Source organism: Vulpes vulpes, chromosome 2, assembly GCF_048418805.1.
Source record: "Vulpes vulpes isolate BD-2025 chromosome 2, VulVul3, whole genome shotgun sequence".
Taxonomy (NCBI): Eukaryota; Metazoa; Chordata; class Mammalia; order Carnivora; family Canidae; genus Vulpes; species Vulpes vulpes.
This window is the reverse complement of record NC_132781.1, coordinates 80,464,676-80,482,206: the sequence shown is the minus strand read 5'-3', so window position 1 is coordinate 80,482,206 and position 17,531 is coordinate 80,464,676. Positions and strand designations below refer to the sequence as shown.

The 17,531-nt window shown below is 48.8% G+C and overlaps 1 protein-coding gene across 2 annotated transcripts in view; it reads right to left on the bottom strand.

The window, feature by feature from the left end:
• Positions 1–9,749: 9,749 nt before the first annotated feature.
• Positions 9,750–17,531, bottom strand: part of TXK (TXK tyrosine kinase) — a 64,756-nt gene continuing 56,974 nt past the window's right edge. For both annotated transcript variants that reach the window (XM_072749048.1, XM_026016541.2), the window contains exons 14-15: positions 16,783–16,940; positions 9,750–13,764 (exon numbers count right to left, since the gene is read on the bottom strand). In XM_072749048.1, the coding sequence (XP_072605149.1) occupies positions 13,696–13,764; positions 16,783–16,940 (227 nt within the window). In that variant the 3' untranslated portion in view covers positions 9,750–13,695. The remainder of the gene's footprint in view (positions 13,765–16,782; positions 16,941–17,531) is intronic.

The window sequence follows — 17,531 nt, the reverse complement described above, 5'->3', positions numbered from 1 at the left end:
TCAAGGTTTCATTTATTGAAGTTAAGTATATGTAATGGCAAAAATATCCCCATTCAGATTTGAGATTCTTTTTAAGTTTTGAGGTTAAAAAAAATAATCTGCACTTAGGTTAATTTTGCTGTCATTTCCCTTAAAATTGAAATCTGTCTTTTAGAAGAAGGTTCTCCACAAAACTGTTTCCTGTACAATTGATTTGGCACCTGAACCAAAGGTAGGAGAAACGGTCTTATCTTTACATGATTATTTGAACAAGACAGGTGTTCAAAGCAGTCAGTATAACGAAATCTCTCAGTTCAGAAATTTAAAAGGAGAAAGCGTTATAAAACTACTTGGCACCACTGCATTTATATTAAAGTCATATTTGCAAACTCAGCAAATTGAAGAAGCAGAGGAAGAGGGAGAAGGCATTATAAAAATATTTGATAGCATTGCATTACTTTAAAATTTACATTTACAAACCCTCAGTGAATTTCCTCCTAGCCCCGCCCTATGGAATGGGACCCCCCACCCCCAGGGGATGGCGTGTCGCTGGCTCAGTCCCAAGAACATGCTACTCTTGATCTCTATGCTGTGAGTTTGGGCCCTGGGTTGGGGGTAGAGTTTACTCAAAAAATAAATAAATAAATAAATAAATAAATAAATAAATAAATAAATAAAAAATAAAACCCCTTCACATATTGACCACATCACTATGACTTTATCAATTTTCCCTATTTTGATTTGAGCTCATGTTTAAGAACAACTCTCTCAGTTGTTTCTATGGAAATGAATGGTCTGGGGTACAAAAGGCCTCTTCCTCTGTCCCACCATGGTATAAATAAAGAAGTAACACGCAATTCCTTAAATCACACAGTTCCTTAGGGCCAGAATGAGGACCAAAATGCAGGCTTGCCAACACCTCGACCAACTCCGTCTACTGAATGTAAGCATCTCTAAGGAGGGCTTGCTGGAGTTGGCTGTGTGTAGAAACACTGCTCTCAGCAAAGGGTTCATCAAATGTTCATCAAACATTTCAGTACCTGGCTTCGGTGTACAGGAAGCCTCTCAGAGGTAAGCAGAGGTCACAAAGAGTCTTAAATGTTATGTATTCCACCGGCCAATGTATTTTTCTCAACTAAAAGCTCTGATTGGTCACAAAAAACAACAGAAAGCCTTTTGTGAGAGTTGGCGGCCTGAACCACCCTTTTACCTCTTCAGCTACAAATCATGAAAGACCTCGCTTCTGGAGGGAAGAGTGCATCTCTGTAAATGCCACGCGTATGGGAGAAAACCTTTGAGTGGGAAGGCAGTTTAGTTTCCATCTGTAGAACTGCCCCTGTGGCCCAGGGGAGAGTAGGGCCTCTGCAGGCCAAGCTCTCCCAGCCCTCGAAGACAAGTGTCACATCAGTTGTCTGTACTGGGGCACTCGGAAGACCACGTCCTCCCTGCCACCCAGGCATGAGTAGATCCCAGCAACTACTTGACTAGCGGGGAAGCCGATGCACAGGGTTGGCAGCAGAGGTAATGGAGCCGCACTCTGACTGCCGTGTCCCTAGAATCCGCTCCCATTTTCTGCTTCTGTGATCCAGCCAGGAACTCCTGAGTGCCAGTAAACAGCACCCATGCACCCTGGCTGGGGAACTCATGCACTGCTTTGCTTGGCTTCTCCAAGGACTCAGGGACCACAGAAAGCATATCCAAGGCCCTAGTCTCTAGGGAGAAAGCCTGTGCTCTTCCCTAGAATGGATTCTAGGGGAATCCTAGAATTGAGGCTACTCCTCATGACATGAGGCTACTCCTTGGGTTCATTGCACCTAATAAACGTCCAGATGGTACAGTCAAGGACATGCATGGTCTAAGCCAATGAAACATTATTTCATAGACCGCGAACGGGCAAAAGAGCCCTCTGTCTGGCCCAGGAAGCCCTCCCTGTCTCTCAATGAGCTTCTGTCTTTGTTTTCACCATTCACATCTCATCATATCACTAGAAGAGTTTTAAACAAAATACACTTGGATAAAGGAGATTTCTCTTCTCCTTAACTCACGGAACCAGAAAGCTGGGTTATAATGGGTGAGCCTCGGTGGAAGCAGACACAAAAATCCCTATCAGTAGAATCAGATTTTATTTACCCTGTTACCTGGCTTGAACCTAATTCCTTCTGAGTAGTCTTGCGTGCACAGGGGCAAAAGGACAAGGCTTTCTACCAGTTTGGAGTCTAAGTTCAGGATCACAGGGTGCAGGCTTCGTAACGCAGCCGCTCAATCTTTCCAGCAGCACCGAGGTGCACGGGCAGGACGGGGAACCAGCGTCTCCAGCTCCACGACCTGGTCTTACTGGGAGAACTGGGCTGGCTTAAGGAATCCAGCGCCGTTCCAGGCTCACGGAGCAGGTCCGCTGCTGGGCAGGTGCCTGCAGATTGAAGATTAGCCTACGGCCAGAGGACAAATAAAAAGCGTGGAGGAACTGGTCAAACAAGGTCAAGTGGCACAGACGCCGCGGGAGTGGCCGGGCGGCGCGTGACCGGCCTGCGGGCAGCCGGCGAGCCCAGGAGCCGAGAGCCCACTCGCGCCCGACACACCCGTGGGGCCCGCGTCTCGGACTTAGAAGCGTCAAGAAACACTAAGGATGAGCTCTGATACCTGTAGCTACGCAGAAACACGTTCGACTTTGTCACCGAGCGCACAAGACAGCGAGGCGCCCTTCGGAGTCCCAGGTGAGCTCAGCTCGCTTGCACCTGCACCAGCCGGACTGCACAGCACACGGTGTCCTGTGAAAAGAGCTGTCCTCGGGTCCCCCGGGGCTCACATGCAGCGGGCTCCCCCGATGGGACAGAGGAGAGCCCACCCCTAACCTGCTTCTTTAAGTTCTCCTGCAGAGCCCCCGACAGCAACAGGATCCTGTCCCCAGTGAGAGGACCCTACAAGCTCCCCGCCTCCGGGTCTCGGGCTCTTTGCAGAAATGCACTGGGTTTCTGGACCCTCAGCTCCGGTTGCACAGCCGCTCAGTGAGGGGACCCTGAAATCTCCCCACCTCTGGGTCTCGGGCTTTTTGCAGAAACTCACTGGGTTTCCTGGACCCCCAGCTCCGGTTGTACAGCTGCTCAGTGAGGAGACGCGGGCGCAGGTGAGCGAAGGCCCACGTCACATCGGCAAGGGGACAGCCTGTGGAACAGCCCTCCGCCAGCAGTCATCGAGGGGACCCCTCTCGTTCGTTGCTCCACCCCTCAAAAGCCTTCGTAACAAGGCTTGACTCCGAGGAAACGCGTGCACCCACACATGAAGTATCTTACCCGGTGCGATGATTTCGGGGCCCGGCCTGCATAATTACTGACACTGAGGAGGCTTTTAAAGATTACCAGGGGCCTGGGCCCAGCCCCAGACCAATTAAATAAAACTTCTGGGGGAGGACACAGGCCACAGTGTTTGTTAAATGCTCCCCAGATTGTTTTAATAAGCAACCAGGGTGGGGAACCACTTAGATTGAAATCTAAGACCTCACCTATTATTATTATAAGTCACGTCCTGATTTCAAAGTTGTTGGGTTTTTTATTATTTATTTATTTATTCTTCAAAGATTTTATCTATTTATACATGAGAGACACACACAGAGAGAGAGAGAGAGAGAGAGAGAGAGAGAGAGGCAGAAACACAGGCAGAGGGAGAAGCAAGCTCCCTGCGATGAGCCCGATTCGGGACTCGATCCCAGGACCCCAGGGTCACACCCTGAGCAAAAGGCAGACGCTCAACCATTGAGCCCCCCAGGTGTCCCCAAAGTTGTTTTTTTTTAAGTGCTGAAATAGACCCCTATTCTATGGTTGTTTTCGATGTCTTGGGCTGATTTGAACAGTCTTTGGAGTCGGTACCTGTAGCAGGTGCGCAATCCGCACGGAGTCGGATCGCGGAGGAGGAGCTGCCCACGGAGGCAACTGAGCTGACCCTTCGGAATGGGCTTGGCTTCGGGTAACTGAGCACCAGGCTAGTCGTGGCTTAAAGAAATAAGTGTTCATTCGTGTCATCTAAGAAGTCTGGAGGTGGACAATTCAGAGCTGGAGCAGGGGCTCCTCCAACCCTAGGAGGGACCCAGGCTTTTCTTTCTGCGCCCCGGATGGGATTGCCAGATTTAACACAAACAACAAAAATGCAAAGACGAGCAGTTAAATTCGAATTCCAGACAAACAACAAACAAATTTAAGATGCATATGTCTCGCATGAAACATTCGGGAGTACTTGCTGGGATGGTCTGACTGCGTTTTCTGATGTCTGCTGACAGCCCTCGAGCCCCCCCTACTCCTCTGGCCTCTTCCCCCAACACCTAAGCAGGCTGACAGGCCAGGCCCGCTGCTTCCCAGCTTGGTACCAGACGGAGGTTCGACCCACAGCACCTCCAAGCCCTTCAGCTCAGCCGCACCCCCATTACCAGGAAACTCCAAGGAGTTGCCCCATCCTGCGCCCCCAAGCTGGTCTTGGAGCTGCTGGGGATGTCCCAGCAGATGTCCCCGGCAACCTTCATCATGGGAGTCATTCGCCTTTCATACCCTCTGGGTACCGGTATGGTGTCAACGGCCTCAACATCTGAACCGAATTTGGGATAGGAGGGGCCCACCCATGTCTGGGGCTAACCGTGACAGGAGAGGTAATCCCAGCATTCAGGGTTCAAAATTATCTGTTGTTGATCTGAAATTTAAGTTGGACCGGACATCCTATGTTTTATCAGGCAACCCCATCCACAGGCCCTCACCTTCACGCCTGTTTCCTCAGAGTCACTGTACTTCAGGTGTCAAAGCCGTGCTCCAACGGGAAGGGACAAAATCTTTTCTTTCTGATGAGCCTTGGCTTTCTGTTTGGGAAGGGAGGGTCTCCTCGCGCTCCTAGCTGCATTTCATTACGTGAAACTTGCCCGAGTAGGAACACCTGCTGCCGGAGAGCCTCAGAAGCTGCGTAATGTCCCTAACGGGGACAGTACAGGGTTGAGGCTGGCTTTTGGAAGATAAGCCCACAGCACTACTGGGAAGTTGTCTGTTGCCATGTGTAATGGGTATATTGTCAAGACATCTTTACTTTTCCATAAGTCAGTGTCCCGCTCCCTGACTCCTGTTAGCCTGCAGGCTATGGGGGTGCAGAAGGATATGATCCAAGGAACTGCACCTTTGACATTGGCTAGGAGCTTGTAAAAATGCAGGATTCAGGACACCCGGGTAGCTCAGCAGTTGAGCATCTGCCTTCTGCTCAGGGCGTGACCCCGGGGTCCTGGGATCGAGTCCCACATCGGGCTCACCGCAGGGAGCCTGCTTCTCCCTCTGCCTGTGTCTCTGCCTCTCTCTGTGTGTCTCTCATGAATAGCCTTTTAAATCTGAGGTCCCACTGAATCAGAACCTGCATTTTAACAAAGTCTCCAGGCGATTGTCTATAAAGTATAAAAACAGAGACAGAAGAACACTGCAGAAGTGAGGAAGAATGTTTTCTGAGCTATTCTCAGTCCCCCCGAGATGTGGATGGGACCCAGAAGCTTCCATATGTGCTCCAGGTGGGACTTGGAAAGCTCCTGAATTAAGACCCAGAAATGCTGTCGTGGCACCTGCCATACAAGAAGGGAGACGACCTGAAGCCTCTGCTGCAGGCCCAGCAGCCCAGGCCCTGGGACCAGTGGAAGCCACGGTGGAGCCCACGAGGGGCCACTGGGGCAGCAAGGCCAGGGGGAGGTCAAGTCAGCCAGGAAGGGGCCCTGACTGCTCAGGAGAGAACACACCGCAGAGCCGCCAGCTTGGTCGCCAATGCCAGCAGGGCGAGCAGCCAGCAGGCTGATGAGAAAGATTGTGGAGACCAGAGGGGCCAGGGGGCCCTGCTCCGATCCAAACAGGCCTCACACCCACAGCACCAGCACAAGGTCACCTTCCCGGGCTGAGAGCCCCAGTCTGCACCCAGTAGGCCAGACGGATGACTGGTGGACAGGCACCCTGACTGGCCTGGGCCTGGGCCAAATCAGTCGTTGAATACTTTGCATATCGCCCCTGGACAAAGCCACCCCTCTGCCTTCTACACCCAGATACCACCTGGGCAGACCCAGAGGGAGGGAAAAGCAAAATCTGAGCCGCTACCCAATTCACTTATGGAGACTATTTCCATTGGCATGCCGGGCTGAAGCTAGGAGATGGAGCTGAATTGAATTTCCCCAGCATAACCCAGCACGCGGGGGAAACTAAGGCAAACCAGGGAGTTGCAGACACAATAAAGTAGCTACAAATGTCTGCATTTGGCAGTAGAGGGGGGAAATTTCCATCGCTGCCAGGGACATGAGGATAATCGACTTCCTCTATTAAATACGTCTATCTCTATGGGTTTCTATTTTTCCGTGGACTTATTCACAGGTGTCCTTTTTCTCGAATAATCAGATGTCAATCCCTAACATAACGTATTTTGTGTTTTTCTGTACATAAGGAGGGGGAAAGGGACGTAGAGAATTGTGTGCAAGGTAGATTGTTCTGGAGAAGGACACAAGAAGAACTGGTGACTCCCTGAGGTTACCCGGTACAACCAGAGGGGAAAGCAGTCCCGGGCTGTGGGGAAATGTCCCCGAGTCCCCAGGCACCCTGCCAGTCACGGGAAGAGCAATACGCCAAAGACAGGCTTTGATTAGAAAGGCACTTAGCAAAAAAATAAATAAAAATTAAAAAAAAGAAGAAGAAGAAAGAAAGGCACTTAGCTGTGTTGGGGAGGGCACCTGGGGGAGAGGTGCAGCGCAGAGGGCGGTGCTGGCCTGGAGGACTTTAAAGGGGTGTAGTTAGTTAGGGGAGGACAGTGGTCCCCGATGCTTCTGGCTGCCAAGTGACTCGATGGCACCAGCCACGGAGCCTGCTTGGAGCCCCTAGGCCGGGCGAGGAGGCCTGGCCCCCCGGCCCCTGGGGCTGTGCACACCACTTCGTTCTGCGGAGGAGGGCGAGGGCTGCCTGGGCAGGGGGCGGTCCGTAAAGTCGTCTGTGTGACCTGTGACAGGACAAGCATGTTGCTGGGGGATGGCCGGGCTCATCAGAAAGCTGCCAAGGTGGCTCGCAGGCCTCCGTGGCCCGGGAATGTTCGGGTCCTTTCCTCCCCAGGGCCAGTGGTGTGCAGATCCCAAAGAAGGCAAACGAGTTCCCTTACAGATCGAGGGCCTTAGGTCATGGAGCAAGGAGGGTGCTAACTTGAAGGGAGTGAGCCCTCCAGACCACGACGGGGCCGGGCTCCCCCAGAAGCCCCGAGACCAGCGGCTTGTCAGACTCACTTCCACCTCTGGCAGATGAAGCTTCTGGAGAGGCAAGCTACTCCCCGCCCCCCCACCCCGGTCATTCCATGAATATTTATTTAGCTTAACTCTGTGCTGGGCCCTGTTCTGGGACCCGGGGATGAAGCAGTGAACGAAACAGACAGAAACACCTGACCCGGGCAGCCCGGTGGCTCAGCGGTCTAGTGTCGCCTTCGGCCTTGGGCCTGATCCTGGAGACCTGGGATCGAGTCCCACGTCGGGCTCCCTGCATGGAGCCTGCTTCTCCCTCAGCCTGTGGCTCTGCCTCTCTCTCTCTCTCTCTCTCTCTGTCTCATGAATAAATAAAAAAATCTTAAAAAAAAAAAAGAAAGAAACACCTGACCCCTGTTACCGCTGCCGAGGGGGGGGGGGGTAGAGAAGGAACAGACAATAGGCTAATTAAATAAGTAGAAATATATGGTTTGTTATGTAGCATTCAGAGGAATAGAGAACAATTGTGCAGAAAAGGGCAACAGGGAATGTCCGCGGCGAAGTTATGATGTCAAATAGGGCAATTCGAGAAAGACTTGAAGGGAGGATAGCATTTGAGCAACAGCCTGCAAGCCTCGAGGACGCGAGGCGGGTGCACGTGCGGAAGGAGCACCCCCAGTAACGGGACTAGCAGGTGCAAGGCCCAGGGGGAGCCAGGCCGGGTGCAGGTCGGGGACCAGGTCGGGGGGGCCCCAACCAGGCAGCGCCTTCGTCCACACTCTCCACCTTCTGGGCGACTGGTGGGACAGCAGAGGTCCCCACCCGGCACCTGGCCCCACAGAAAAGCATCTGCATGGGCTCTCCAGCTTCTTCCCGGGAGCACCCCGCGTTGCTAAGCTCTGTCTCTAACCGTGAGAAAGCTTACTCGGGATCATTTCTAGAGGTTCAAGGCCTGGGGAAAACTCTTAGCATCAGCAAATTCCCCAGTTTTCTTTCTTTTAAAGGATGTTATTTATTTATTCATGAGAGACACAGAGAGAGAGAGAGAGAGAGGCAGAGACACAGCCAGAGGGAGAAGCAGGCCACATGCAGGAGGCCAACGTGGGACTCAATCCCGGGACCCCAGGATCAGGCCCTGGGCTGGAGGCAGGTGCTCAACCGCTGAGCCCCCCCAGGCGTCCCTCCCCAGTTTTCTAACCACGTGGGAGCTGCTCTAGGTCTAAGAAACCCGGATCGTGGCAGGACGGCTCCAGGTGGTGACCGAGGCCAGCGGGCCACGCGGTGCACGGCAGGAAGCGGAGCCTGGGCCATGCACGACTTTCGTGCCAGCTCTGTCCGCAGCCCGGGCACCCCGCCGGCTCCACAAAGGCCACCTCCGAGTGGTGGCGGGCGAACAGATCCGTCCCTGGCCCTTGTGGGAGGCTGAGCCAGCCGAAGCATTCCACGCCTCGAGCTGCAGGGATTTGTTCCAGGAGGCGTGTGGCCCTGAGCCGGTGCGAGAGACCATCGGGCTCTGGTACGAATGCTGGGACGAGGATGTGTTCTCCCTTTGGATGCTCTTGGGGGTCAAGGCGAAGCATGTGGGTACAGCCGCCACTTTTCATCCAGGGGTGGAGAGGGGAGGAGGCAGCCTAAGGACCAAGCAGGGGAGCTGGAAGTATGATGACGTGGTGACTTCTGCACCCCTGGACCTCACGTCAGATGGTCCGCTAACCCCCCACTCAACCCAGCACTATTGACCTGGGGCTGCATGATTCCTCTTTATAAGGGAAGGTGCTATGCCCTGGCAGATGCTCAGCAGCATCCCTGGTCTCTAGATGCCAGATGCCAGGAGCACCTCCCTACCAGGGCTGATAGTCAAAAATGCCTATCTCTCTGGGATTGGGCTTTTATTTTCCCCCTCTTGTTTTGGAAGTAGAACGGAGCCACCCTGGCCTCCCGGGAGATGTGAGGCACTGACCTCTCTCCCTCCAGCTAGCGAGGTGTGGGAGCTCTGGAAGGGAAGAGAGCCTGAAATGCTTGCCTGGAGTTGGAGCCCATGGAGGTTGGAGGGGCCCGTTGCTGTCCAGCTTCCCTTTCTGTGGCCAAACGTGGGAGCGGTTGAGACTCCACTCATCGGCCCCCATCACACTCATCATAGGAGTAGAAGGCAGGTGGAAGAGAGGTCGTGCAAACCAGAACTGAGGACCAACCCTGACAATGCCTGGGGGAGGGGGACAGAGACGGCTCTGAGGATGGAAGGCGCCCGGGGGGAGGTACACACTGGGGAATCAGCCCACAGCACCGGCCAAACTGAATCCTCAAGAGGCTTCTGTTAAAGCAACGATAAGCAGCTGGTCAGTTGTGTGTGGTCCAGCAAAGACCTTTCCAGATTCAGAGATTCAGTTCAATACAGGGGTTCTTAGCTTTTTTATGCTGCAGATCACTGTGGAAGTCTGGTGAAGCCTTTATACTCCTTCTCTGAATAAGGTCTCTAAATGCATAAAATAAAATTACATGAAACTAATAAAGGAACCAATTATATTGGAAATGTTATGAAAATATTTCCAAAACACACTTGTCCCTTAGTAATATGTCTTTTTTATTGCATTAATTCACCATTAGACATGTAGAACGATGGTCATAGCAGCACCTACCCTATTAGCCAAAGACTGGAAATAACCCAAATGTCCACCAAGAGTAGAACAGATAAATCATCCGTGGTGTAATTATACAGTGGAAGACTAAACAGACATGGGATTGGTAAGATATAACTATATGCAACATGGATGGATTAAACAAACATATTAAGTGAAAGAAGCCAGGCACTAAAGGGTGCATACCACAGGATTCCACTCACAGAAAGTTAAAAAAAGCCCACACCAATTAATCCGTGGTGTTGGAAATTAAGATATTGATTACCGTTGGATTAATGACTTGAAGAGGAAATGAGAATGGATTCTGAAACTCTGGAATGTACCATTTCCAGATCTGAGTGCTAGTTACGCCCATCTATTCGCTTTATGACAACTACACCACATCCACGTGATTCTTGTACCTTATTACGAGCAAAGTGTTTGCAGCAGACCTGTATTCTTTTTCTCCCAGACCTAGGTCCACCCGGGAGGGTTTAAGGTTTGTCTTCTCTCAGCACTTGAATAGCACAGTCCCTTGACTATGTCCCAAGGTCAATCGGGAATGTTGGGTCCCAGGGCCAGGCACGTGTGTTGAACACCGTGAAGATGTCTGATCTGTGAAACGGCACGTGGGCTGGGAGACCTGTGAATTGCAGGCCTGCACGACGGGTGGGAAAGCAAGAGAGAAGCTTCCTTGGTTAAAGATGAACTGCACACACCATCGCCTCGCACCAGCAGTCGTACACACTTTCTCACGGGTGAGGAGGGCCCCAAGCCTCTAGGCACATGGACAACTGGGTGGCTTCTTTGAATCTGAAGGGTGTGCATGCTCTTTCCTGTCCTGAACCCCTCTAGCGAGCTGAGCAAACAGTGCTGGATCAGATGCTATCGTGTCATGTGAGTCAAATGTGTTGCCAGTGCGACAGAGGGACCATGCATTGTACTGATAAAAAGTCTACTAAGGGGAAAAAAATCCTATGACTGTTCTTGCCAAGTGGGTATTTACACTGAACATAGTTCATGCTTGGCTCCAAATCCTTTCCATTTTTCTGGGCTTCCCCTCTCTCCTTTGACCCCCCTGTCTTCTCTATTTCATGGCTCTCACTCACAATCAACCCCTAAGCTTCCTGCCCATTTCTTTTTTTTTCTTTTAATATTTTATTTATTTATTCATGAGAGACAGAGAGAGAGAGAGAGCAGAGACACAGGCAGAGGGAGAAGCAGGCTCCATGCCGGGAGCCCGACGTGGGACTAAATCCCAGGTCTCCAGGATCACGCCCTGGGCCAAAGGCAGGCGCTAAACCTCTGAGCCACCCAGGGATCCCTTCCTGCCCATTTCTTATGCAGAGCTGTGTCTTGCACTCTCTCACTCCAAACCATGTAAACTATCCACAGAGAATGCCAGTTGATCAATAACTAATACGAAGATTGGTTGCAAAACATAGTTCCCTCCCAGGAGAAGCTGTGTGTTTCTTTAAAAATTTTTTTTTCTCATTTCCTCTTTAGTCTTTAAGAGATTTTTGTCTTTTGCCAAGGAATGCTGAATGTCTGTCTAGACAAAGACATTCCAAATTCACACATCATCTGGAGCCTCAGTTACATACATGATGGCCCCAGTTAACTCCTGTTTCTCGGTACCTCAAACTTTCTAGAAGTGTTACAACAGAAGGAAGAGAGCTTGACTACCGCCACCAACGTACGTACATGGACGTGCCAGCGGCTGCCACCGACCTCCAGGAGTGACTCATCTCTGGACTCATTCTTGGCCTGTACTCCGTCTCCCTGCATTGCCTTGATGGCAGATGCTCTCTAGTTGACCCTAAGTTTCCAGTGTTTGGGTTCTCCGATTGTCATAGCATGTACCTTCCCCTCGCCTTGGCTTTTGCTGTTTGATAGTCCCATGCCCTCTTGCACTAAACTTCTGCATATCTTACTCGATCTAAGGTCTCAGTCATAGGAGCCTTGTCTCACCTCCTGTAGTCATGAGAGAAAGGGATATGATAGTCTCAGAAACACCACAGGGCCTTGTACAAATATTTCTGAGACCACTACTTGAATCACCAAAAAGTTGAACATTCTCGAGCCTGGTGCTCATTATTTCAGTGCACATTGCCCAAGTACCACTGATAGTCAACAATCTCATTTTTGGAGTGGGGAAATATGACTTAAAAGCCACAACTACTACCGGCCAGCGACTTAGACCATGATGCCGGGTGGATGGCATACAAACACGAGGCCGCCGTTGTGAAACCCGATGGTGAAAACATTTCTACTTTCTGCCACAACCTTCTTCCTCCGACAATTCTGAAGCACTCACAACGATAGAGATAAATTTCCAGTCAGTCCTACAAACGATGCATGAGAAGTTAAGATTGAGTCATGATGACTGGGTATTTTATCTTGAATTCAAAACCCTGGACTTCAGAAGTAATGGAATGTAGGTAATATTTGGATTTCTCGGTTTTTCCCTTACTCGTTCTTATGGAAAAAAACAAGTCATCTTCTAGAAAGTTACTGGACGTACTTTCTACAAGAAAAATGAGGCTTCTTACAAAATCAGACGCATAAATACAGAGAATGAACTGATGGTTTCCATAGGGAAGGGGAGGGAGGGATGGGCAAAATGGGTGAAGGGGAGTGGGAGATACAGGCTTCCAGTCTGGGAATAAATAAATCACGAGAATAAAAGGCACAGCATAGAGAACACAGACCATGATATTGTAACAGCATTCGTGGTACAGGGACAGCCGGTAGCTGCACTTGTGCTGAGCACAGCATAACATAGAGAGATGTTGAGTCACTACGTTTTACACCCAAAATTAATATCACATGTGTGTCAACTATACTCAAGAAAATTTTTTAAGAATTTAACTTAAAAAAGAGGAAACCTCCAAAATGTAGAACATTTCTTTACCTAACTGTGCAATAAGCATTCTTTTACACCATGAGAAAAACAAAAGATACACAACAGATGTTTCTTAAAAGCCTTCTGAAATTGTTCACCTCCACGGACACAAATTTTAGACTGAAATTCAGGTTCTGAATCAACCCTGACAATGGATATTACTGCAAATAGAAATGTCACCAGGGCCTGTTCAAAGAACTTTGCCTTCGCAATGCTTAAAACTGGAATGTGGTGGGGGCGCCTGGGTGGCTCAGTCCACTAAGCATCCAACTCTCGATCTCAACTCAGGCCTTGATCTCAGGGTGAGGAGTTCAAGCCCCACGATGGGCTCCATGCCTACCTAAAAAACAAAATCAAAAACAAAAACAAAAACAAAAAACAAAAAAGCCTGCAATACAAGAAGCTATCTCCAAAGGAATCCGGTATGGGTAAAACTGATTAGTTAAATAACATAGAGAAGATTATAAAAGACAGTTTAAGAATGTTCACATTCATGTGGTTTGTAAAGGTGCATTTTCCATAAGGATCTGTACAGCTCAAAAGCATTAAATTCTGCAGGGGAGGCTCCTTTATTTCAGGAATTAGCTGAATTTCTTTATTTCAGCAAGTCACTGAAGTAACAAATATCACTCCTCTACAAAAAAAGAAATGTCCTCAGCCCTGTAATGGGTCAGGTCTTCATTTACCCTCAGGGGCTCTCGGGGCTATTGTCATGAAGAGCACTGAAGACTGCGATGGAGCATTTTTCCCTTCTTCGTGTATGGGACATGAAGAACATTACAGAAAAAGCCCCTCTCAAACACCTGTGCAGAGAAATTACTGCCAGACTCTTCTTAAGCCTTAAAGTTTAAAAAGTCTGTGATCTTTGCACTGTTTCCAAGAGTCAGCAGCTCTGAAGGAAGGTGTTCACCATCAGTGACCCCACACAGGATTTCCTCTTGTGATAATTTTGCAAGATGATCCTCCGGGTGGGCATTCCATTCAGGTCACCAGGTTTCTGCGATCTCCGTGAGAACCTGCAGTAGCTCAGCAAATGTGGGGCGGCTTTTAGGTTTCTGGAAAAGGGAAACAGAGATGGTCAGCTCAGCCTGAAGCTCACTCAGGAATCAGCTCTGGAATTTGCAGGCAGGGACCTGGATCAGGCTGGTTCTCCACAAAGGGAAGAGGAAGAAACCTGGGCTGACCCATGGGGTGTGATTGGTAGCTGAGTGAAAAATTCTAAGAGTAGAGAGTGCTGCCAAAATAAAATAACTTGAGCTGCAAACCCAAGCCGCCTGTGGCCATTTAAATTTAAATTAATGAAAATCACATACATTTTTAAGTTCAGTTCTCAGTCACACTAGGCACTTTTCAAATCTTCAGTAGCCAGGCGTGAGCACCATAATGGATGCCACATTTCCATCATCACAGAACATTCCATTGGACCACACTGCCCTAGGGATCTAGGTGGGTGACTTGATATGCATGGGGTAAAAAGGAAGAGCTGGGAGAGAATGGGCCCCCAGAGTTCCAGGCTCTCAGGCTCTGCCCACTTATTTGCTAGACTTGATCCCCTGTAGAAAGAAGGATTTCGGTCAGAAAGCAAAAGGTGTGTTTGCAGGTCCTGGAGCAGACACTGTGCTGTCTTAAAGGTTCAGTCAACAAAATCCCTGGTCACGGAGACAAGGATTGGAACATTTTTCCTATTTCACCATGGGGTGTGGTTTGGCTTTGGCTCCATGAGGAAGAAAAGATGACACTGTTGGCATCTTTAAGATCCATGGGAAATAGGGCACCTGGGTGGCTCAGTGGTCGTGATCCCAGAGCCCTGGGATCGAGTCCCACGTGGGGCTCCCCGCAGGGAGCCTGCTTCTCCCTCTGCCTGCGTCTCTCCCTCTCTCTCTGTGTCTCCATGAATGAATAAAATAAAATAAAAAATAAATAAAATCCTCAGGAAATAGAACCACTTTCGTAGCCACATTCTCACAAAGATTACTGGCAGCAGGGTTTGTGGGGAAACACCACCCCCAGTGGTTTATAAACAGAGGGCATCACAGTGAAACGCCGGGACACCTGCACCCCGATGTTCATAGCAGCAATGTCCACAACAGCCAAACTGTGGAAGTAGCCTCGGTGCCCATCGACAGATGATGGATAAAGAAGCTGTGGTCTATGTGTACAGTGGAATATTCCTCAGCCATTAGAAGCAATACCCACCATTTGCTTCAATGTGGGTGGACCTGGAGGGTATTGTGCTGAGTGAAATAAGTCAATTGGAAAAGAACAAACTTAAATGGTCTCATTCATTTGGGGAATAGAAAAATTAGTGAAAGGGAATAAAGGGAAAGGAGAGAAAATGAGTGAAAATAACAGTGAGGGTGACAAAGCATGAGATACACCTAACTCTGAGAAATGAACAAGGAATGGTGGAAAGGGAGGTGGGTTGGGGGTTGGCACTGGGTGACGGGCACTGAGGGGGGCACTTGGCGGGATGAGCACTGGGTGTTATGTTAAATGTTGGCAAATTGAACTCCAATAAAAAAAATAAAAATAAATAAAAATAAAATAAACCAAAAAATAAATAAATAAACAGAGGGCATCAATAAAAAGGTCCGAGCAGAAGGGTGTGTAAGCACACATTGGAGTTCTTGAGATGCCAGGAATAATTTCTGGAATTTTTTGAGGAGGCTCACGTTCTGCAGGTAGGAGAGCCTATGAGACACTATCAGTGTGTGTGTGTGTGTGTGTGTGTGTGAGAGAGAGAGAGAGAGAGAGAGAGAGAGAGATAATATAATCACATTTGAATGTAAAGGTGCTTAAGCACCTAGGGTATTTAGATCATCTTCAAAAGTTGTAGGCAAATCACCTTTTGCAAACAAATAAATCAGCATAACCAAAAACAATGTTTTAATCAATGCTCTGACTACAATTTGAGACTCAACATCATTTACTCTGCCCTCCTGCCAGCCACCCATTTGCTCCCTTTTCTGTTTCCTCTCCACAGATAAATAAAATCTCAAAAACTATTGTGTTTTGTGCACATGGACATGGATGCTGTTCCACATGCAATATATATTTCTGAGCCACTGCATTGTTATTGCGGAGAAGCTCTCCCGTTTGCTACTAATGGCTCACTTGACACTTGCCTATGTTTTCCAAGGCCCCTTGCAGAGCAGTTCATCACACATAAGATATTTTCATGCATCAAGGATCTTTATAAGATTAATACTTCTCCGGAATGTGAACAACTACATTGCTCCTGAAATATTGAGGTTTTCAGGGTTCATGGGTTGCGGATCAAGTGACTTCTTTTTCAGCCAGGAGGAAACTCCTCACCCAAGTGTGGGTTTTCTGGACAGATACTGTCAGCTAGAAAGAGAAAGCTGTCAGAAATCACAGAGGAGTCTGATACGAAGGGGAGAGGTGTGTTGAGTCTGTGCCCAGAAAAGACAGGACGCATCTGACTTTATTTTTAAGCTTGGCATTTCAAGAGGAAGAAAAACTAAACAGACACCCTTCCCTCCCCAGAGAGAATTTCCTGAGTACAAGCTCCTGGCATACTTTCTGCCTTTATTCCTAATCTATCAGGAGTCTTGAGTGCCAAAAAAAAGAAATGAAACCCATTACTGTTAGCCTTGGGAAAGCAAGACAAACTACAGAGGAGTCAAGTAAATAAAAACAACACCTTTCTCTTTCAATGTGGAAGTTTACCAAACCTGATTCTACCCTTAGTGTCCACCCACCAGTTTTCAAGGGGAGTAAAACATCTCATCACTGAGGCTCCACTAACATCAAGAGTTTTTGCAAGAGCCAGTCTCAGAAAAATAAGACTTGAAAAATGTGCTGAAAAAAAAAAAAAGAAAGAAAATAAAGAAAAATGTGCTGAATTCCTCAGATGAAAGGAAAACAAAATGGGTTCATGACTTTGTAGTGCGAGTGTCAGATAGAAATAGCACTTCTGACCCTTAGCGGTCACTCTTCAGAAACAGACCCCTTTTCCTGCCGTGATGGAGACCTGGGGTCACGTTTGACCCTCAGGTCTGTTCTCAGTTGCTGGGACTGCCAACCTACCCAGGAAAGTAGGGGACACTCACCTCATGCCAGCAGCTGTACATGACTTCATATATGGACATTGGTGCCAATTGAGGACGGTAGAGCCTGAAGCCTTTGGAAATGGCTTCCACAACTTGCAGATTCGACTTATTTTCAAACGGCATTTTTCCTTCTGTAAAAACTTCCCACATCAAAACTCCTACACACGAAATGCATGCAAACAAGAGGTTGCTTGAAAGAACGGTTTCAAACCACAAGGCCTTATTTTCCTCTTCCAGCCTTTGAATTATAATCATCCAGAATGAGAGCAGCTCTATCTAGGAATCAGACCATGTGCGTCTCCATTTGCGAACAGGCCTGACATCTGAAAATACTCCAAGTGAAAACAAGGCCTTTCTTTTCCAGGCCTTAACTGCCTCCCCATCGAAAGAAAATGCTGCCAGTGTTTTCATTTCTAAGTATGTTCGTGTCTTCGCACCCTGAGATCAACAAGCCTCTCTTCCATCCCATAGAAAATGATGGAACTGTGCAAGCCTCTGATGCCTGCCCAGGCCAAGAGTTTACCAGCCAGTAGATGGCACGTGTTCCCCTCTTCCCACTGAAAGGTTAGACAGCTGGGTAGAGCAGACTATCTAGCAGGAGCTCGGGACCCACGTAGGTGTTCTAAAATCACTGATAGGTTGATTAGTGAGACTTCCTCAAACTCCCATTTGGACTTCATTTCATTATTCACTTATTCTAAGATGTATTACATATTGATTAGAGGTCAAGCATATGCCAGAGCCAGAAG